Raw genomic sequence first — 23706 nt, forward strand, 5'->3', positions numbered from 1 at the left:
ATACCAGCCTCCTCTTCCTCCTCTAACTAGCTTCGTTCATAGCAGTTGTACCACAGCTCACATGCTCAACATGACATCTGACTGGAGCTGCTGCCAACACGACGCAAAAGCTAGAAGGCAACACAATACCTTGGGAGCGAAGTTAAGTACGTTAAGACTTTCCTTAGAACCTCCTCCGACGCTTCGTTGAAATGGGAATTTTCAGGAAATGTGATGATCCAACCATTGTCTTTCCCTCGGCCACCTACAAGTAATAGAACAGTGCTTCTCTGTGTAGTGTGTCCAGAAACCACACCAAGTTGTAAAAGTCCCCACATGCACAATTCAAAACCACACACACAGCTGGTCCAGGAGGCACCTCCTAAGTAACACCCATGTTCTTCAACATCTACTGACTACAGGCAAAATCCTACCATATCCTATTGGAGCTATGGAGATTGGGGAATGGAAGGAGTAAAGCAGTTTCTGTTCTCAGACATCCCCTGGATACCAGGCACAGTGATTTGGCATATGGAATATCTGGGGGAACACTGCAGCATTTGTTGCTGTTCACCTTACCCTCTGCTTCCAACAATTGGGATCATTCATGAGTACCAGGCGCCTCACCGTTCCCCAAAGCCATGAGTCTGCCCTGACAAGACTCCTTCCCAGCTGCTCTGAAGGTGCACTGTGGGGCCGGGGAAGAGAGAAAAATCCTGGCAGCTTTTCTCCTCCTGTTCTGTCATTGCACCTGTGTAAGGCAGGGCAGGATTTTATCATAAGGGTGTCTCCTCACTGCAGTACCGACAGCGGGTTACTGATACCTGCTGGTGAGACCAAACAGTTCTGTCTGGCTACAGGGAAGAGTGGGAGAGAAAATCTTGGCTGACCCAATCCAAAAGCTCCATACTGTATTTTCATGACCCTTACATTAAAGAGAAAGACATACACCCCACCTAGAGTTTGGAAACCATGCTATGGTGTACTATAGGACAGGGCAGTCTGCCCCTGGGAAGGCCAGAGGCCATCCAGTACTGCTCTGCATCCCCTTTTAAGGCTAAGTGTGTGGGTCAGCAGAAGGTATTAACAGACCCACCAGTAATGCGGTTCCTATAAAGGGCTCAGTTGATGTGAAGAGCAACAGGGTGACTCCAAAGCATATGGCACATTGGATGATGGGGGAGACCTACTGGAAGCCGGGGGGCTCTGGCAAGGATGGTGTACGTGATGGAAACTATAGTGTCTATGTTCAGTGTTTATTCTTGTTTTTTTAACAAAAGACTGTTGGTGCCCCCATTAAATGAAGCTCTGGAGAAAACTGTGGTGTCTATCAAAAACAGCAACAGCACACCAGCAAAATCCACCCATTAACTGAGGTTTATAACCACTCCACTAAGCTAAATATTTAAAAGGTCACACCTAGGGAGCCCGATCAGGGAATGGTGTCCCACCCTCCTGGATTGGTGTGAAGGATGAATGGCCTACCCAGGGACAGAATTTTCAGAAGTTCTGGAGGAAGACAGTCATTTTCTCATCAATCGTGGGCATAATTTTCAAAAGCCTCTAGATCCTATTTTCAGAAGGGACACTTGGGAGCTTAAGTCTCACTGGCTACGTCTACACGTGAAGCCTACATCGAAATTTCGATGTAGCAACATCGAAATAGGCTATTTCGATGAATAACGTCTACATGTCCTCCAGGGCTGGCAATGTCGATGTTCAACTTCGACGTTGCGCGGCACCACATCGAAATAGGCGCTGCGAGGGAACGTCTACACGCCAAAGTAGCACACATCGAAATAAGGGTGCCAGGCACAGCTGCAGACAGGGTCACAGGGCGGACTCAACAGCAAGCCGCTCCCTTAAAGGGCCCCTCCCAGACACAGTTGCACTAAACAACACAAGATCCACAGAGCTGACAACTGGTTGCAGACCCTGTGCCTGCAGCATGGATCCCCAGCTGCCGCAGCAGCAGCCAGAAGCCCTGGGCTAAGGGCTGCTGCCCACGGTGACCATAGAGCCCCGCAGGGGCTCGAGAGAGAGCGTCTCTCAACCCCTCAGCTGATGGTCGCCATGGTGGACCTCGCTATTTCGAAGTTGCGGGACGCGCAACGACTACACAGTCCCTACTTTGACGTTGAACGTTCAAGTAGGGCACTATTCCTATCCCCTCATGGGGTTAGCGACTTCGACGTCTCGCCGCCTAACATCAAAGTTAACTTCGAAATAGCGCCCGGCGCGTGTAGCCGTGACGGGCGCTATTTCGAAGTTCGTGCCGCTACTTTGAAGTAGCGTGCACGTGTAGACATGGCTACTGAGAGCCAATGAGATCTCAGCTCCTACAATACTTAGCATCTGATTTTTAAAGATATTCATATGCCTAGAGCTGCAGATAGGAGGTGAGATGCTTTTGAAAATCCCAGTAGGCACCTAATGACCTTACACAATGTGGCCTCTAGGTACTTCTGGGCCTTTTGCCTTAAGGTTTCTAAGCGTATGTCTACACCACAGTTAAACATGTACGGCTCACCTGGGTCAGCTGGCTCAGGCTCGCAAGACGTGGCCTGTACGTAGACATCAAAGCCCAGACTGGAGCCCAAGCTCTGGGACCCAGTGAGGGAGATAAGGTTCTCAGGAGCCCAGAATCAAGCCTGACCCTGAAACTTTTAAGACTGCAGCCCCAGCCTCTTGAGACTGGGCCCCATTTTAGGAGGACTGGGGAGGGGAGCAGCTGTGCATACCAGGATACCGCTTGCTCTTCCCATTCCCCTGATTGTCAGGAAGCGAGGCGAAAGTACACACCTGTGTGCCTGCCTCTCGCTCCTGGCTGGTGAGGAGAGGAGTGAATCACATAAGCCATGAACTTTCCCATCACACCCTGTCAGTCAGGGGAACATGAAGAAGAGCAAGTACCGTCCTACTGCTCGTGGCTGCTGCCCTCTCCCACCCCTCTGAAATGGTGCCCTTGCTCAAAAGCCTGAGTCTGCTAACTTGGGCCAGCCCCGGTGCTTTTATGCCAGCGTTGATGGACCCCACAGTCACATCTGACAATGGGACGCAGGGAGTACTGCCTTCCGCAGCACCTGTCTTCAGGCAGGGACTTTCCTCAGGAAGGATCAAGTGGAAACCTAAGAAAGGACCCAGGTATTGGCCCCTAAAACCTTTCAGTATTATGGGGTTGGGGTTCAAGTCAAGCCCTTATGCAGGGATTTCATGGGGGGGTGCTTTTTTGGAACTGTGGACCCCCCCCACACACATACAAAGCAGGCCATGTCCTTCTCCCCCCACCACTGGCTGTCTAGCTGACCCTGTTCCCCAGCCTCTCCTCCAGCTGGCCCTGCCCCACTGCTCACCCTCCAGCCACTCCTGGTTTGCCCCCGGCATTGCTCCCCACTGAACAGCCACCCCCACCTACCCCCCGCTAGGCCCAAAGATCCGCCCCCCCCAATCCCCTGCTTTGGCCCAACCCCCAACAACCCTGGCTTAGACTGAATTCCCTCTGCAAGGACCCAACACCGCCCCCCGCAATCCGAACACAGAGCCTGGCTTGGCCCAAACACCCGACCCCTCTCGGAAGGGGGAAGGATTACCTGGAACAGGGGGCAGGTGGCAGGGCAGGCAGTGACAGCCATGGGGAATCACCTCCCCCCAGCCTCCTCCCCCGCAGCACTCACCATGCAATGCTCCCTCTCGGCCTCCTGCCCGGCTGAGCCCTGCTTCTCGGTGGGCAGCTGCAAGGCCTCCAGCTGCCTGCAGAAAAGGGGGCTCAGTGCACCCAGAGGATGTGGTGAAGCATCGTGATGAGTGCAGGAGGAGGGAGATGGGAAAGGGGATCCCCTGTGGCTGCCGCTGCCATCTGCCTCTGTGCTCCCACCCGAGGTAATCCCTGGCCAGATAGGTCGAGGAAGGTGCTTGGGTAGGGGCAGAGCAGCCCATGAAGGGGTGTGAACACACCTCTCACACCCTCCCTTTGTATAGGCCTACAAGGGCAGGTCTCCCATGTAAGAGTTAGAAGTTTATCAAAACTTAGAGGCTGGATTTACAAAAAACCCAGGTGCATCACTTAATCGCTCACCTATTGGCTATCACAGCAAAGAAGTCAGGAACAAAGGGGTTAATCCTTTAAACTGTCCACACCTCTAAAGAAATACACTCTATTTCCAAGTAACATACTTGTTCATGCTCTAAATATATGAAGAGTACAATATTTTGTAGCATGGCTCCAGAAAGAAACCCCAAATGGTCTTTCAAACCACTGCAATGTTTTATTAACACCATGTCTTGTGGCATTGGAGATTGCCCCATGAATAATCTCCTATGTATGGTATCCTTTTGCCACACAGCACATAGGCTCATGCAGAGAATTAAATTACTTTACACAGAGAAGATGGGAAAATTTACCCTACTCACCAGAGAGAAAAGCAAACTCTTTCCGCAAATCATCATGGATGTCCTTTGCACAAATGGGAATTGTGGTTTCTAGCAAAAACAGCAAAATGTATCTGTTAGCAGAGGCTTATCACCACTCCACTAAACTAAATATTTAAAATGTCACACCTAAGAACACAATGTGCCTAGGTATATACATTTCTCGATTCATCAAGCAGATCAAGTGTCATAGTACAGCAGTATGTTGAAGATGACATGTCAGGATATGCTAATATATTTATTCAGCAGGACATATGCGTTTTCAGTAAGCTTTTTTTTTTAAAAAAAAATAAAGTAAATTACAGTTATATTTGCCTCATTTGCAGAATCCCCAGCCATTTCCCAATATAGCAAGCTATAGCAAGCTTTCTATTGGCAGTGTTAGCATCAGAGAATGGTGTGTTGTGAAATAAACTTGGCATTTTATCACGTCACTCTCCTGAATTCTGGAAAAGTGAATGCACGCCCAAAGCAAATATAATTCTGCGGTCAGCCAGGCTGTTTACACAAGACACATTAGGAAGATTAGGGTGCTGATGGATAATGGTTAGATTTCTAAAATTAGAATGATGGGGGAAAAAATGGCTGTTAAGTCATATGTCATGTACCATGAAACCACTGGGGCCCTTTCTGCAACTCAGAAGAATTTTATGAAAGCACGCATGCGTGCGAGAGAGAGAGAACAAGTATTCGTGCTCTTCAGAATATTATCCCACAGGTGTAAATGGAGTGGTAACGTAAAAATAAAAACGCTCAGCTTACACGGATTGAAGGTGTTGCAGACAAACATTACTTTACAATGTAGATCCTTGATAATGTAAATACGATCATTTTAACCATACCTAGGCACCATAAGTCTGCGCTGTTTGTCAGTTAACTTTAAACCTATACTTCTTTCATAAAACTCTGATTTCAGGGATTATTCTCTTAGCTTCCTGAAGGTGTATTGGCCTGACTCTCTCCCATTCCACGCCCTCCTTAGCATGCTGTGATCCTTTCTTACGCTAATCTGTTTTCTGGCAGCAAACATCATCTGTGCTTTTTATCGACATATTTCCTCAGCAGCCAGTTGCACGCCTTGCTATTTTTACCCCAGCTCATTCACACTGTCTTGTTTGCTCTTCATGGGCCAAACCTGCTCCCAGCAATGTCAGCGGTATTCCAAGAAAACCACGTTACATTATACAATAAATCAACTTCCTTTAGCTCAACTCAAGCAGGCTTCTCAGCTAACCTGATGTGCTTATTATCAGAGAGGTAGCCGTGTTGGTCTGTATCTTTGAGAACAAGAAGTCCTGTGGCACCTTATAGACTTACAGATATTTTGGAGCATAAGCTTTCGTGGGCAAAAACTTGCTTCATCAGATGCATGGGTGGGGGTGGGGTTTCAGAGGGGTGTTTAAAGAGGGGGGGCCCAGTAAAAGGGAGGGCCACAGCTGACAAAGTCTATTAAGTCAGGGTGGAAAAAGCCCATTATCAGTATTATGTATGAAGAGAGGAAAAAACAGGTCAGATAAGACAGGGGGGATATGGCCCATTGTCAGTCTACTGTGGAGATGTTAACACCTAGGGCAGAGAAGCTTCTTTTCTAAGGTGCGAGCCACTCCCAGTTTTTGTTTAATCCTTGGTTAATGGAGTCATATTTGCAAATAAATTGCACCTCAGAGATTTCTCTCTCCATCTGATTTTTGAAATGTCTTTGTTTCAGGACTGCCACCCTTAAATCTGCTACTGAGTGTCCAGGGAGATTGAAGTGTTTCTCCCACAGGCTTCTGTACATCACCATTCCTGATGTCTCATTTATGTCCATTTATGCTTTTACGTAGAGACTGTCCAGTTTGACCCATGTAAACTGCAGTGGGGCATTGCTGGCACATGATGGCATATATTATACTAGTAGATGTGCAGGTAAAGGAGCCCCTGATGGTATGGTTGATGTTAGGTCCTGTGATGATATCACTGGTGTAGATATGTGAGCAGAGTTGGCAGCGGGGTTTGTTGCAGGGATTGGTTCCAGGGATAGAGATCCACTGTGATTTCAACAGTTTCCACCCCACCATCAACCTTAGCCTGGACCAGTCCACACAAGATATTCACTTCCTGGACACTACTGGGCAGATAAGCAATGGTCATATAAATACCACCCTATACTGAAAAAACACGGACCGCTATGCTTATCTACACATCTCCGGCTTCCATCCAGGGCATACTACACAACCCATTGTATACAGACAGGCACAAAGGTACAACCGTATTTGCTCTGATCCATCAGACAGAAACAAACATCTACAAGACCTTTACCAAGCTTTCCTCAAACTACAATACCCACCTAAGGAAGTGAGGAAACATATTGATAGAGCCAGATGGGTACCCAGAAGCCACCTGCTATAAGACAGGCCTTGCAAGGAAAACAAGAGAATGCCACTGACCATCACACACAGCCCCCACCTAAGGCCTCTCCAATGCATCATCAGCGATCTGCAACCCATCCTGAACAAAGATCTTTCACTCTCACAGACCCTGGGAGGCAGGCCTGTCCTCACCTACAGACAGCCTGCCAACCTTAAACAATCACTCAGCAGCCACTATAGATCACAAAACAGTAACTCTAAGCCTGGAACCAGTCCCTGCAACAAACCCCGCTTTCCATTACTGCATTCAAGGAACAGAGCTGAAAGATTCCTCTGCCAACCAGATTATTATAAAACTACATTTTTTTTAAAGGACATGTGAAGTCAGAAGGAAGTGTGTGTGCACACATGCCTGTGTGTGAGAGAGAGACTCAAACCTTTAAAAGAATATGAATCCATAGCTACAAGAACACTGCTGAATCTATTCATGTCCGAACTGGTTGGTTTGGGGAAGCCCAGAATATTCTGCTGAGTCATCTTCTCTTTTGACTGTCTCCTGGGCTGGATTTTAGGATTTCTATAAAGCCAGGCTGTGAGAAAGATTTCGAAGAATGAACATCATTCTTTGCAAGATGATCAAAAGCCATCTGTCCAGGTACTTACGGTAAACTCCACCTTTAATAAGGAGCTAGATTTTGAGCCTTAACTCACTCTATTCAGGTAGTCTTCATTAGATTTCCTTTGTAAAGGGTTTGCTTTCCATCTCCCATTGTTGTGCTTCTGAACTTCACACAGCCCACACCATCTGTAAACAGCAGCTGCCCCACACATCTGTCAAGCTGACACAGTAACTCATTATGTTTTTATGACACTGATCAAGTGTTCTTTGTACCCTGCAAAGCCAGCTCTACATGTATTTAATTTCAATGGAGGAGAATAGTTTTTGTTTGAAGACTGTTGCAACATAGAGTAACTACAATAAAGTGATATTAAACCATGGAGAAGATTCCTTGATTATGCCATGACTGTGGCCACTGAAGATGCTATGCTCTGTAGAAGGAAGATATTTGTTTGCTGGTCAGAGCGGCCTGGGGAACTGGATCACTGACTCCTGTTACACTTTCTCTCACTGTGTCAACTTGGCCACCCACTTAATCACCGTTTTACACCTTAGTTTATTCAACTCTGTCTTCCCTGCCACAGAATGATCCTGTGAAGCTACTGATGTCTGAAGTGCTGTGAAGCCATCACATGAATGATAATATGCACATGCAAAATGTTACTGATCCAAAGGCAGATCTGAGACCTGGGGCAATAAATACATGCACGTGTCAAGCACCAAACAAGATGCTGGGCTGCTCACCTGAACCCCAGTTCTACAGAGACATATCCATTTACTTAACTTCCCCCACTGGGGCTACACAGCTGAACAAATCTGCACAGGATCTGGGTCCTAATGAATTAAGGAGATGGCTTACATATCCATTTATTTTTAAAGAAAGAACATGAAAATAATTTTCACTATTTAACTCAGGATTGACCAGAAATTCAATGGCTGCTATTTTATTCTAAAGTGTTGCAGCCATTCTCTTTACCATCCTACAGTGGCATAAAAGATATGATAAAATATTGATGACCAGTCTCAGTTGCTTTGAATGCTGCGAACCCTGACTGCCTGACAGCCATCCTGCCACAGCTGGCTCGACCAACATTTACAGTTCACCTGCTGCAGCGTCCTCAAACTACGTACCATGTGCATCCCTTACAAATAACATTGAAAGGCTTTCAGCCTCAAGACGGAGCATTCTTAATGACAGCAAGTGAGAACCAGATTTTCATTAGCAGGTAATAATGAGCAATTAGATAAACTAGAAGAAATTACTTTTGATATTAAAGATATCAACCCTAGGAAAGACAACAGGCATCACCGGCTGGTTCTGTCAGAAATACCACAGCAAGACGCCATCTGGCACGTACTAATTGAAGAGGAAGTTCAGTAAAATTCAGGAAGGACTGACACAGTTACAAAAGAAACTGTCTTACAAGAGCGGTTCTCAAACTTTTTGGCCCACGGCCCACCCTGCTCAACACGAAACTTTCTGTGGACAACCAGCCAACTACTCCAAATGACAAAATGCATTCACTTCTCTTTGAATACATGAAATACTAAATTATTCATATTAGTCTACTGGAGCATCCAAATGTAGATATTCAGCTATAACACATGGGGGGCTGCATGTCTGGAGAGGCAGGGTGGGCTCAGTCCTAAACCCATGGCCCACTGGCAAGAAGGGTCTTGGACCACTACTGATCCACAGACCACACTTTGATAACCACGTCCTTACAATCCACTGTGTGATGATACAACGTGCAGGCAAATCAAACCCATCACCAGGAAAGGTTAACAGCCCTCCCCGCAAATCATCATAGGGCTGCACACATGTAAGCTGCTAAGAAAAATCAGGTTTTCGAGTCACTTACATGGCTCCCATTGGCTTCATCAGTGAAACCATCACTGTGCATATAAATTGGCCTCCATCCACTTGCCCCTCCCTCAGCATTGGCATTGGTGGCAAGATGGGGCAGGGCTGTTGCTGTTCTGAGTGGGAGTTCAGGACCCACTACAGCCTTCCTCTCCCACCATGCCTGTCTGCCCAGACCTAGCCGGGAGCCATTGTTATCCACACACATCAGTGGGGAGAAAGACTCTTCAGCTCCTTGCCCTAATCCCCATCTCCCAGTTTAGCCTCCAGCCACTAGGACATCTCCTCTCGAGACAAGGAGACAATTCCTGACAGACTGGCTGGCCCATGACAAGAGAGGACCTGCTCACCGCACAACCAACCACTTCCAGCCAGAAGAGCACAGGGTGGCCTGAGTTTCCTCCCTGCTGACACAAGAGACCCCAAGACAACCTTCCTGTCCCCTTTCAGCTGCTGAGGACCTGCCACTGGGCAGGGAATGCCACAGAGAAGCATCAGTGGAACAAGGTGGATCTAGAGCTGTACATGGGGAGATGCATTGTCGGCTGGGAGGGGGTCTCTGACTAAAGTGAATGTTTACTGAGGGAGCCCCTCGACTGAAATGTTAGTGTCACCTTGCCAGTCATCAGCTTTCCATGTGATGCTGAGCTCTGACTACAAGGTTACCTGTGGGGCGCGGGGTGTCAGGCCGAGTGAGCAGAGACCTCGTAGCCGAGTAGTGGTGCTCATTGGGACATAGCTCCTCCAACAAATGCAGCTATGCCAGCAGAAGGGCAGCAGTAAAGCCACCTCAAGAAAGCGTGTTGGCTTCCTACACAGAAGCAGAGTTTGGACGACAGCGGCCATGTTGAGGTGATCCAGGAACACTCCACAAAGCCATATCAATGGCCCGTACTTAACACTGAGGCACCTTGCTGGACACATAGCACCACATCAGGGGCTGAAGAGTGCAGGCATTCCTCACACTCGCTGCAGAAAGGCACACCCTGCAGCACCAATATCCAAGAAGTGGCATGTACAGAGGCAGGCTTAGGAGCATCCCAGGCTGGCCACACCTTGTCTAGGTCGTGAAGTAGCATCAGTACCTGGCACCTTGCCATTGCAGCAACAGCAACGCCTTTTTGGTCAATACCTATGCAGGTGCAGTGCTCGGGAAGAACAACTGCCTGCTTCTTTCCTCCACTCAAAATGCACCTGCACAAGACACAGATCAATACTGTGCCATCACCTACAAATAGTTCTTTCACCTCTTTGTTCATCCTAGTCCCCCTCCCTTCCCATTACGTCTGGATCACTGATACATCTGCGGAACATGCAGCACATCATTTTCAGGCAGCTGGGTAGTCAGGCCATGGTTTCACATAAGGGCACTAACCTTTGTAGGATGGAGTAGCTGAAGTGAACGGTAACTTATACTACTACTTTGCACTCCTATAGCCTCTTTCTACCATGGGTAGTAAGCCAAAGAAATCATCAATAAGCTTTCACTACAGCCCTGTGAGAAAGGAACATATTATCCCCATTTTACAGAGTAGAAAACTGAGGAAGGGAAATTAAGTGATTTCCCAAGGCCGCCCAGCACCTGTTTAACACTTGACATTTCCATTGCATTTTAATGGCTGTTGATTAACCTCACTGGAAATTGCAGTGTAGATATGACATAACTTGACCTTTTACCAATCATTCCTCAGCTGCAACCTGTATTGTCAGTTCAATACAACTAATGGCAAGTTTCCGTGATTAGCTGATTACACGCTAGAATTTATACCGGTGCTTTAACTAATGTTAATACACACAAGTAAGAATTCAAGTGTAATCGTTGCAGACTTCCCATGGCTACATCCAGAATTGTTTCCTAGACCTCTTTTTAAAGTATTAATCCACACACTGACTAAATGGCTCAGTGAAATTCATTCACTATTCACTTCTTAGCATAAAGGAAAAAAAAATCAGATTACACCAGCTAACCAAGCCAAAGTGACAAGAGTGTCGTACACAATGACGTGGAGGAGAGAGGAAGATGAAATAGCGATTCTTGCTTAATGACACTTTCAGAAACTTTTCACAGGTGCAGGGCAGGCCTCATGCATTTCTATAAAGTGCCCTATTAAATTAGACTTTATTTCTTTACAATTCCCCTTGAATTCATAGAATCATAGGGCTGGAAGGGACCTCAGGAGGGCATCTAATCCAGCCCCCTGCTTCAAGCAGGATCATCTCTCACTAAGTCATCCCAGCCAGGACCTTGTCAAGCCGGGACTTAAACACCTTGAGGGATGGAGAATCCACCACCTCTCTAGGTAACACATTCCAATGCTTCACCACCCGCCCGGTGAAGTAGTTTTTCCTAATATCTAACCTGCACCTCTCCCTCTTTAACCTCAGACCATTACTCCTTGTTCTGCCATCTGACACCACTGAGAACAGTTTCCCACCCTCCTCTTTAGAGCTCCCCTTCAGGAAGTTGAAGGTTGATATTAAATCACCCCTAAGTCTGCTCCTCTGTAAACTGTGAACAAGCCCAAATCCCTCAGCCTCTCCTCATAGGTCTTGTGCACCCTCATAGGTCTTTAGAAGAATCTGTCCCTGGGTTAGGATGTTGTGCTGCTTACCAGGTCTCCCCAGAAATACTCCTAAGAACTCAATTGTTATGTGTTGATCAGATTATGGGAGTCATTTCTGGAAGTGAAATACAAGCCAAGACCAGAGGAATAAACTCTTCTGTTGGGAAGCCTCCAGGAGTTAACAGCTGCTGTGGCAAATTTTCACAGGCTGGGCCTTAATCTTGCCTAAATACATCATTTCAGAACATAAGGAGGTCAGTCAGAGTCAAAGACCAATGACCCATCCAGCCCAGTATCCTGTAATTCTTCTGCTCTCCGCTGTGCTGATGAGGCCTCAGCTGGAATTCCATGTCTGGTTCTGGGCACCACACTTCAAGAAAGAGGTGAACAAATTGGAGAAGATCCAGAGAAGAACAGCAAAAACGATTAAAGAGCTGGAAAACATGACCTCTGAAGGAAGATTAAGTGCATTGGGCTTGTTTAATCTGGAAAAGAGAAGACCAAGAGGGGACCTGATAACAGCTTTTAATACCTACAAAGTTGTAACAAGGAGGAGGGAGGAAAAATACTCTCCCTAACCTCTGACCATAGGACAAGAAACAATGAGCTTAAATTGCAGCAGGGGAGGTTTAGGTTGGACATTAGGGGAAAAAAATCCTGTCAGGGTGGTTAAGTGCTGGAATAAATTGCCTAGGGAGGTTGTGGAATCTCTATCCTTGGAGACTTTTAAGAGAAGGTTAGAGAAACAGCTGCCATGGATAGTCTAGAATAGAGGTGTTCACTCCTGCCATGAATGAAGGGAACTGGACTCAGTGACCTCCCAAGGATCCTTCCAGTTTTATCATTCTGTGGTTCTATGAAAAGAAATGCAATAAAAGTTTCTCAACTCCCACGATGTACATTCAGACTCTCCCCCACAGTAAATCAGCGTGGGTAGTGATAAAACTTGTACTGATTCTCTCATAAAGCCTAAATCAATGCTTGAGCTTCAGCCAGCATTTAACTTTCCTCAACTTCCAACTTCAGCTGGTCTGTGCTAAGGAAAAACCAAGGAGCCAAGCTAAAGATTTTTTTTCTTCCAGCCAGTATACAGCTGTATTTGCCAAACCACCTGAGAAATACCCTTAGCATCTGCCCTCCCTATGATGAAATGGGTCTTACCCATGAACGCTCATTATCTAATAAAATTGTTAGTCTTTAAAGTGATACAGGACTGCCTTTTTATTTTTGATGCTACAGATTAACAGGGAGACTGTAGTCAATACAACCAGTTTCCAGAGCAAACCATATTAACCCCAAGATAAGAAGAGAGGACTTTCAGGAGCCAAAGAAGAATGAACATAAATAACATTCCACATCATCATTCAATTTCTTGCAAATCTTTCTTCCATCAGGCCAAATTCTAGCTTTGCATATGGGATCAAGGGAGGCAAGGAAGAGGATAGACTTTAAGGTAAACCTTAGGTCTAATTTATTGGCCAACTTGGGAGTAGCAACACAGAAGCCAATGGAGACATGAATTCCCTGCCCTGAGCCCACATAGCCTCTTATAATGGCAAACTAAATTCTGCCACAAGACCCCCAGTTTGAGGCAGACTGGAAATTCCACAGTAGATTCAGATAAATTCAGAAGCAAAGGCTTTTACTGAATTAAAAATGAAAATCATTAATACCATCCCCCAACATTCCCTCTAGCCTTTTTCATCCACGTGCAGAATGAATTTTGTTATGTGCACCCAAGCATGGGCAAATGTGCACCACCAATAGAAACACATGCTGGTGGCTGTGGGTGCTCTCAGCATTAGTGTGTTACTTTCACTCAGAAAGCAAACACGGCAGAAAAGGTAGAGGCAATGTTTTTCTGTGAGAAACAGTAAATGCTTTCTTTCCAAGCAGCTTGAAGATTGGAGGTAAAGGTAGACTCTGACAACACAAGTCAATCATCCTCCCCCATTCCACTTTATATTTCAAATCACCTCCCTCCCACACAGCTCTGCTGTCATTTCACTGTTCTTATGGTAAACGACTGATAAATCTTGGAATTGCAGGTATAGAAACTGTGCTAATGGAACACATCCTACTTACTATTTAAGATTCCTGCCCAACTATTTCTCCCATGGTCCTGCAGCTCCTCAAAAGGCTTCGAAGGATATTATTCTTCATTTTCTGGAGGTCATTACATGGTTAGCTTGTATTCTAACAGCTCTGAAATATTATCTCTTATAATCATGGCTGCAAATGTGTTAGGCCCTCAAAAGACCTAAAGGACTCATGTCTGCGTGTGCACATGCAGATGTATGTGTGTGTTAAAATACAACGCTGCCAACTCTCATGACTTTCTCGCCCGTCTCCTGAAACCGGATGGTTTTCTTAAAGCCTCAGCAAGCGCAGTCAGGCAATTACATGAGAATCTCACTTTTCATTTTAAAAAGGTTCTAGTCTTTGCACTTGTGAGACAGAGCTTAAAATGTACTGCAAGGCCAGGCTAAAAGGCTTAGATGGTGGGGCAGGAAGGAGAGGACCCCACATTTATCATCTCTTTACAAATCTCTGGATTTGGGGAGGGGAGATGATGTGATTGCTTTAACGCTCAGAGCAGACAACACAGACCAGGCACAGCCCAAACACTGTATGGGTCCTGTTGCAGGACAGGGGCCAATTCATCTTTGTACCAACATGGAGTCTCACTCATTTTCAGAGCAGGCGTAAAGGTCCATCTTCACACAGCTGACAGCAGGTTTGGGACATTCCCTCTAACCTTTTCCATCCGTGTGTGGATTTTTTCCACCCATGTGCGGAATAAATTTTATTATGCACACTGAGAGCTGTGCAAATGCAAACCACCTATAGGAACAAAAACCTGTCAGTGGGCAATCTGCTGATCAGCTAGGCAGCATTGGCCTCTCTTCTGAATGGAGACACAAGCACACAGCTTATAGGGAGCCTCTGTTTTTGAAAGACTTGCTGTCCAGTTCCCCAGGCTTCAGGTACACAGCAAGGAGAATTTATGTCACTGCTGGGCTTGTTTACTTCTACTCACGCTGCCTCTCTAGCACCCAGTCCAGCTGCAGTTTCAGGAAAACAGGAGTTTTGTCATTGAATCAATAGGAACAAGATCAGACTCTACAAAATTTTGTTTTAATTGCACACGCCAACAAAGAGCATCCTTTTCTTGCTCATGCAAGTAATTTTTTACAGCAGCAACCATTTGTACTAGTGAACCTCACCATCTCACCTATGTTCTCCAGTAAATAATCCAGCATAATATACTGAGCCATGCTACACAAAGGACAATCAGTCCTAGACAGCAGGATCATTGTATTAGAGCAATGGTTCTCAAACTGGAATCTGTGCACTACTAGTAGGTAATGACCACTTTGCAGGTAGGCTGCAGACTCAGGGCTCAGCCCCTTGTTCCCTCACACATAGTGGGGAACCTGCTCTGTTATTCCAGCCTCGTGGCAGCCCCCCACCCAGGTTGGAGCACCTGCGCTGGCTTCCTGCTTTTTTTGCAGGGTGCGGAGGGGAGGAAAGCCCAGAGCTTCATGTTGTGGTGGTGTGGGAGAGAAGTGACTTCATGCGTGGCCACCACCTCGCCCCCCAGCTGGTGGGATGGCAGCACAGGAAATCACTTGCAGGAGTCTTTCGCTGATGCTCCATTGGCCAGAATTGTGGCCCGTAGGCGCAGCATGGAGCCAGGTAAGAGCTAACCCCCCATCCAAATCCCTCACCTTTTTCATGCTCAGACCCCATACTCCCCAGCTTGCTCCTGCACCTCACCTCCTGCCCACAACGTGCAAGTCCACCCCCCTTGCACCCCATCTCCTGCTGATCCCACTCCCCAGCAGCCCCTCCTGCACACTGAACCCCTCATTTTGGCTCCAACCCAGAGCCACAATTTCTAGTAATCCCAAAACCCCAGAAGAATTAATCTGGCAGGTAAGGAGCCCTGAACCTCGGTCCTCCCTCCCTCTACTTCCTGTAGGGCTGCAGCAGGAGGGGAGTGAAGTGTCTCAGTCAGGGATCACAGCAGTGAGGATTTTGTTGTTGTTGTTGTTGTTGTTGTTGGATTTTGTTTTTATTTTTTTTTTTCACATCTCACTTGTGTGACCCCCAACTGATTTTTCTGTGGGTCCAAGGCCCCAAACCCAAAAGTGGTTCCCACCCCTGCCATAATTGTACGTTATTTAAAATGAAACCCAAGGAGCTAGCACAATATATGCAATAGGAGCTAAACATACGCCTCCTTATGTTATAGCTGTGTATTTACATTATTATGCTCCAATAGGCTAATAGGAATAATTTTGTATTTTAGTTAGAGATAAGTGAATGTATTTTGTTGTCATGGCTGGTTGGATGAGGAGCCGTGGAAAGATTTGCATTGAATGGGGTGGGCCTTGAGCCAAAAAAGTTTGAGGACCACTGTATTAGTGTGTCTTCTTCATCAGGCATGGCTTCAAGCACATAGCTGGCTCTTAACAGATGATGAACAACATGGGCCTTCAGTTAGAACAGAAGACCAGCCACACTGGGTCAAACCAAAGGTCCGTCTAGCCCAGTATAATGTCTTCTGACAGTGGCCAATGCCAGGTGTCCCAAAGGGAGTCAACAGAACATAGAGTCATGACAGCGATCCCTCTCCTGACATACTTTTCTAACCTCTAACTAACAGACTAGGGACATCATTCCTACCCATCCTGGCTAACATCCACTGATGGACCTAACCTCCATGAATCTATCTAGTTCTTTTCTGAAATCTTTTGAAGCCTTGGTCTTCACAATTTCCTGTGGCAGGGAGTTCCACGGGCCTCCTGGTCACTGTGTGAAGAAAAACTTCCTTTTGTTAGTTTTAAATCTGCTACCCATTAATTTCATTTGGTGACCCCTAGTTCTGGAACAGAAGGGGAAAGCAGTGACAAAGGCATTGAACCTTTTCCCTGGGTAGCCATTAAAGGATTATGCTGAAAAGAAATAAAGTCTGCCCCAAATGCAAAGCCTTGGAAGATCTATCAGCAGACTATAGACACTCAGAAACGTAGGACTTGAAGGGACCTCAGTAAATCTAGTCCTGAGATCTGTGCTCAGTGCAGGACTATATAATGACTAGCTCATGGGCTAACAAAGGGAGCTCTCGAGGCACAAGAGCAGCCTATGACCTAAGGCAACTCGGTTAAGTCACTCCAGCTTTCCTTCAGTGTTGTATGTCTACATTAATGGGTCTGCACTGATGCAATATCATCGGTGTAGTCAGACCAGTATATTCTTCAGTGGAGACCACACCTAAGTGACTTAGAAAGGGCAACAAGCCACGCAAACAAGCAACCATACACAACTTACATATCTGCTGCTTAAAAAAAAATATTGTAAATTGCTGTAGCAGGAGGAGTTCGTCCCCAGCTGCCATTCAACCTACCCATCAGTAACTGGCTGCACTGCAACACATTCTCAGGGTTTGATGCAGTGATTTGTAAAATGCTGGTGATTCCTACGGTGTGACTCTGCCAAACATGCAGAAAACTTGCAGCCTGCACAACGAAGGTGAGGGTCAGCGTGGCACATCAAGCCAGGCAGAGAAATTGTAATATAAGTCAGAACTTCCTCACCACCCCCACCCCCGCCAACATTTTACTAGCAAATGAACTGCATCCTGACTTACTCTAAGCCCAGAGGAACACCCAGCATAAGGCTGCAGGTACCAACAAGAGTACAGTACAGCAATAGTGGCCAATGGAGGGCCCGGCAAGAGGCAAGCACCCTTTTGTTGATTAAAAGGGACTGGAATACTTTGTATTCTTTTTTGACAGCATTCTCGCAATAACTGGGGGCACGTCAGCAGCACTATGGGAAGCAGCTGTTACTTTAAAAATAAGACACCGTTCTACGTGTACAGAGTAATCCATCAAAGCTAATGTTATTCAGTGCTTTAAACAATCCCCACGCAGCACTTAAAAACAAAACCTCCTAGGGACATCACGCAAGAATTTACTTTAGTGATCTGCTTGCTTAGGAGTGAAGCCCATTCTGTAAACAGCTACACGTGTTTGATATTCTGCAGGTGAGTAAAGTTAAGCATGTGTGTTGGTGTATTCAGGATCCTGGCATCAGAGTGCAAGGGCCCAGGCTATTCCTCACCTACACCTTGCACAGTTGCAAATGTGATGTCAACAATTACATCGCACACCTTTGTCTGGAGGGTCACCAGCACAGATCCACTGGAGCTGGGAGCTCAAAGCTGAACATGTCTGCTGTTTGGAGGGTATAACAATGCAGTGCATTTATCTGTAAGCAACAGGAAGAGGTAGAAATTTGTTTATTTCACCTGGTACAAACTCAGCTGAAATCTTGATGAAGGTGAGGGAAGGACAAAAGAACATCTCACAGCCACCTCACAGTCATCCCCATAAGCATGAGCAATTGGCCCCTGGCTACTGGGAGACAACTGCGCACCCTAGAGTACGCTTAGCTCACTCAGAAAGCAATACAACAACAAGAAAACAAAAGGTGGAGCTGAGTAGCTCAGAGCAGTTGCTGTCCCATAATCCCAGAGGTTAGCTTGGTAGTCATATTGCTCTCTTAACCTTTCCTGGAATGCCTCAGGGGCAAGAGTTCAGTTAGACTGACTCCGGACAGTTATCTGATTATTTGGATTTGAATTGAACCAACTGACCCTTTTTCAAGCCTCATATTGCCGCTTATCTGTAAAAAAAAAGGAAACTAACAGGGATGGTTTAAGAGGCTACCTCTGCTCTTCACAGTTTAAAAATGCCAGTTTTGAATTTGCACTTTTCCAGTGAAATGGCAACATCTGGTCTGCATGCTGGCCTGCACCCACCCCTGTGTGGACACACATATATTTCAGTTTCACACTGGCTTGTTTTCATTTAGCACAAACTGATCCTAGGCCCATTTAAACTAAACCAAACCAAGGCAGCTGGTTCAACCCCAAATAAGTGTGTGCACACTGCTGTCTGAGCCCACTTCACAAGGGAGTTAAAAATCACACCCCAAGTTCAACAGCTGGAGTTCTGCGGCTAGAGCAGCCCGAAGCATTCTCCTTAACCTTCCCATAGTCAGAGAATGCTTTATGTCATCGCTAAGCCTCTGTCTCCACAGACTGCATCTCTCAAGGGAAACCTTTGCACGGTTTGTTTCCAAAACATCTGGGAGAGGCTGTTTCATAATGGCTTGAAAGCAATTAATCCCTCTATTAATCAGAGAGTTGGAATGACCTCATTAGCCTAGAGCATGGCCACAATGACTAGAGTTACTTCGGAGGAAAATTATGGTTGCAGAGGGCATCTGAGGGGCGTGTGTGAGGAAGTAAACAAGGGGCATGTATTCCTGGGTGTGTCCATTTTACACTGCAATATGCCTGATGCATGTTTTCATTTCATTTCAGAATTGTAAATTTCTGCTGGACAGAAGAATTAGTTGAGGGAGGAAAAATAGTCTGGATCAAAGGCTGCAGAAACAAGTAGAAAAACAAACTGACAGGGCCAGATGAATACCCAGAAACCAGCCACTTCAAGGTAGGCCCAAGATGATCAACAACAGAACACCACTTGTCATCACCTACAGCCTCCAACTCAGACACCTCCAATACATCATTAAAAATCTACAACCTGTTCTGGATCAGGATGCTACACTCCAGAAAGCTCTTGGTGACAGTCCTGTCCTTTCCTATAGGCAACCTCCTAACCTGAGAAAGATTCTCACCAGCAATCAGGCTACACCAAAGTAATACTAATCCTGGAAATTTTCCTTGCAACAAACCCAGCAGCCAACTTTGTCCACATATTTATTCTGGGGATACCATCGCTGGACCTAACCATGTTAGTTACAACTTCAAAGGCACATTCTCCTGCACTTCCAGCAACATTGTATATGCTATTATGTGCCACTAATTCCCTGACACTAAGTACTTTGGACAGACTGGGCAAAACCTTTGCCAAAGAATAAATGGACACAGAGGAGACATCAAGAAACTCAATACATATAAGCCTGTGAGTGAACACTTCAATGGAGTGGGCCATTCTGTTAAAGACCTGCGAATTTGTGTCCTGCAACATAGCGAATTTAACAACAAATTAGAGCGAGAGATTTCTGAGTTAGAGTACATATTCAAATTTGACACATCAACACATGGTAGGAACAGAGACATCAACTACCTCACACATTACAAGGACTGCTTCTCTTCCTTTGATGCTCATAATTATCTTAGACAGCACAATTAACATCCCCCCACCTCCTATCCTATTTGATTTTCCAGTTTTTATTGCAATTATTTTCCTTTTTGGTCCTCTGTGCTTATAAATATCAGCATGCATTGGAAATGAAATTGATGTGAAGAAGTGGGTCTGTCCCAGGAAAGCTCATCACCTAATAAATCATTTTGTTAGTCTTTAAAGTGCTACATTTCTGCTGCTTGGTTGTGAAGGGTAGCCCTGTTAGTCTGTAGCAACTCAATCAACAACAATCCAGCGGCGGCACCTCAAAAACTAACAAATTTATAGGGCATAACCTTTGGTATCACCAAAGCTTATGCCCTATAAATTTGTTAGTTTTTGAGGTGCCACCAGATGCCTTGTTATTCTAGTCTGGGTTAAAGAGCCCATAGGTTACAGGTGGACTTCTAGGCTTAGGGTTGCAGCAGGAAGATGGTTATTTCTGGCTCCCTTTATAAAAGAATTTTTAAAACCCACCGGTTTCACTGGAGTTTAACGATCCCCCGGGATGTTCCCACGCCCCCCCCCCCCCCCAAGCTCCGTGGCAGGCAGGGAAGGTCAGCCCCCCGGGGCCAGCTCTCCAAGCAGCCACACAAACAGCCCTCCTGGCGTTAAAGCTCCTGGGCGGCTGGGTGCAAGGCGAGGGGGAGCCGGGGACCTCGCTCTGCCTGCCCGGGGCCCCCATCCCCGGGAACTTTCCCCAGCAGCAGGCCCAGTGGCTTTGCCAGGCAGGGAAGAGGCGGCGGCTCCTGGCGGGCAGAGGAGAAGCGGGGATCCCCCCCACCCCCAGTGCACGGCGGGAGCCCGCCAGGGGAGCGGGTGACTTACCGGCGGCGAGGGAGCCGGCGCGGGCGGCGGCTTGCAGCAGGCAGTAGTACCGCTCCATTTCCACCTCGGAGCTCCGGGTGCGCTCCGGCGCGGGGCGCGCCAGGGCCATGCTCCGCGGGGCGGCAGCGGGCTCGGAACCCCGAGGCTAGCGCCGGGCTGGCCGCTGCGGGGCCGGGCTCCCCATGCTCCCCGCGCCCGCAGCCGGGCGCTGCTTCCGCGGCTCAGCCTGGCCCCTCGCCCCCGGGCCTGCGCGCCCAGCACTGCGGAGCCGCCGGCTGCCCGAGCGCACGGGCCGGCGGCTGGGAGGAGTCCCCCTGCTGGGCACGGCCGGGGCGCGCCGCGCCCTGCGCCTCCATCGGCCGCGCCTGGCGCCCTCCCGGGCTGCGGGGGAGAGGGGGCTAAGCCCGGCCCTGCCCCTGCCTCGCCCAGGGCTGGGAGCAGCCTGCCCCCGGCCAGGGGAGGGGCAGGTACGCGCCGTGCCAGCGCCGGGGATGGGCCCCCTCTCTCTGCCGCGGGGGGACGCAGGTCCTGCCCACTTCCCTCCGGCTCAGCGCCCTGGCTCTCCCCAAGGCAAGACCTTCTCCCGCCACCCCACCGCGGTGCACTCCTGGCCCCGCTGAAATCAGAGGGAGTTTGGCTTCCGCAGGGCCAGGAGTTCTCCCCGGGGCGCTGTGGAAGCCCTTTGTCTGTTAAGGAGCACAGGGGGCGCTGGAGGGCCTCTGCTGGGGGAAGTCTCACAGCCTGCTGCGGGCCCCCAGGATCCCTGGGCTGGGGCGGGGGCCTTAACAGTCCAGGGAATTCACTGCTCCTGGAAAGTAACACCACAGCGCTTGTTTGAGGGCAGGTGTCAGAGGAGCAGCTCTAGCCGTCTGCCATCTGCAGAAACAACAGGAAGCCCGGTACCTCAGTCCTCGCTGTGACCCTTCTCTCTGGTACTCTGCTGAGGCTGCCAGCGTCAAAGCTATTTCACACCCACTGCTGCTCCCCAGGTCAAGCCAGGCCCTTCTCAGCCCTGCAGCCTGGCACCCAGCCTGGTAACTTACTGAGGTCAGGAGTGATCAACTGCAAGGACCTAGAACTGCCTCTTCCTATGCAGGCAACTGGCCCAGGCAGGATCTGCTCTGAGCTGTGTGAAATCATCCCCACCTGAGGGCCCAGTGTGGGCCCTTGTAAATTAAGCAAAGCTGCAGGGGCATCTTGACTCCTGATGCAGACTGGGTGAATTCATGGACAGCACCACTAGCATGAATCTGCTATTGCCTCCCTGGCTGCTCCTTCCCACCTGCCTTCTCACTGCAGCATGTTAGCTGAGAACTAGAAGCTAGTGTAGCTCAGTTTAAAAACAAAATCTTTTTATATTTACTCATAGGGCTCCAGCACGGCTTTCTGAAGCAGAGCTGATGCCAAGTTGTTTGGTCGCAGAAGCATGTTAAACCAGGCTGCAGAGCAGCTCCAGGCTGGTGTAGTAACAACAATGTGCGCCAGCACCTGGGGCTGGTCCTGGGCAGCCTCAGTTACCAGTTGTCAATGGCTAATATCCTGCCAGCTCATACAGCTCAGAGGCTGCTGTGAGCTGAAAATCAGCAAGGAAAAGCTGGTTTTAATTATGCGAATTGCACAGAAAACTAGCTTTTTCCTGGCCCTTTGTGTTCTAGCATTCAGGGCCAGTTGTTACGGAGGCCTGCTGTTAGATTAGGGTGCTAAAACTGGCAGGAATAGTATTTATAGTGCAGCCATTGTTGGTATGGTCTAAGGCTATGTCTACACTAGAGAGTTTTGTAGACAAAACTTGGGTTTTGCAGAGCATGCACACACAAAATGTATTTTGTTGACAAATTGTCAACCAAAAAGCAGCCACACATCATACCACAGAAATACTAACCCAGGAAACTTTCCTTGCAACAAACCCCATTGCCAACTCTGTCCGCATATCTATATTATAGACACCATCACAGGGCTTAATTGCATCAGCCACAGCACCAGGGGCTCATATTCCTGCAATGTGACATATGTCATCATGTGCTAGCAATGCCCCTCTGCCATGTATATTGGACAAAGTGGACAGTTCCTGCACCAAAGGATGAATGGGCACAAACCAGGCATGAGGAATATGAAGACACATAAACCTGTAAGTGAGCAGTTTAATCTTGCAGGACACTCCAGAAAGGACTTCAAGGTTTGTGTATTGCTACAAAGAGATTAACACCAGATTACAAAGGGAGACACCTGACTTGGAATTCATTTGCAAGTTTGATACCATTCACGGTGGGCTCAATAAGGATTTTAATTACTTTACATATTACCAGGACAATTCCCCCACCTTTGATGTTCGCAGGGATGGCAGACATCTCACGTAACTTAATTTACTCTTCCCTGAGGTTTTCTTTCCTTTTTCTCACTCCCTCTTCTTCTTCCCCTCCACAAATTCCTTACTTTTTATATTTCACTGATTTCTCAGTTTTCTCTCAGTCCTGCCCCACAATCTGAAGAAGTGGATCTTTCCCACAAAAGCTCATTATCTAATAAATCAAATGGTTAGTCTATAAGGTGCTACAGGACTGCTTATTTTGTTTTGAGAAGATACAGACTAACACCGCTACCCCTCTGAGACTACTCTTCCCTGAACAGTCTCTGCAGCTTTCCTCAGAGATTTAGCAACAGGTCAGATGCTGCTGGCACAGCTGTTATTTTATTTGAATAACAGATGAGACTGACAAGCTCCAGCAAGTGTCAATACCTTGTGTAGACATTCAGTTTCAAAGGAGCTTTTGTGTGAGGGTGTGTAGTTATTTGAGCATAAGTTGTCTCTAATTTGAAAGGAGAGAGATGTAGAATCCAGGAGCTTTCA

At 47.4% G+C, this 23706-nt stretch overlaps 1 protein-coding gene across 1 annotated transcript in view; it reads right to left on the reverse strand.

Moving 5' to 3' along the window:
• The window catches only part of MCF2 (MCF.2 cell line derived transforming sequence), a 105328-nt gene extending 84299 nt beyond the window's left edge, over positions 1 to 21029 (reverse strand). Inside the window, exons 1-3 of the mRNA XM_075007506.1 lie at positions 20859 to 21029; positions 4390 to 4458; positions 130 to 244 (exon numbers count right to left, since the gene is read on the reverse strand). Of these exons, the coding sequence (XP_074863607.1) occupies positions 130 to 244; positions 4390 to 4458; positions 20859 to 20967 (293 nt within the window). The 5' untranslated portion in view covers positions 20968 to 21029. The remainder of the gene's footprint in view (positions 1 to 129; positions 245 to 4389; positions 4459 to 20858) is intronic.
• Positions 21030 to 23706: the final 2677 nt, after the last annotated feature.

The sequence above is a fragment of the Carettochelys insculpta genome, chromosome 13, assembly GCF_033958435.1.
Source record: "Carettochelys insculpta isolate YL-2023 chromosome 13, ASM3395843v1, whole genome shotgun sequence".
Classification (NCBI taxonomy): domain Eukaryota; kingdom Metazoa; phylum Chordata; order Testudines; family Carettochelyidae; genus Carettochelys; species Carettochelys insculpta.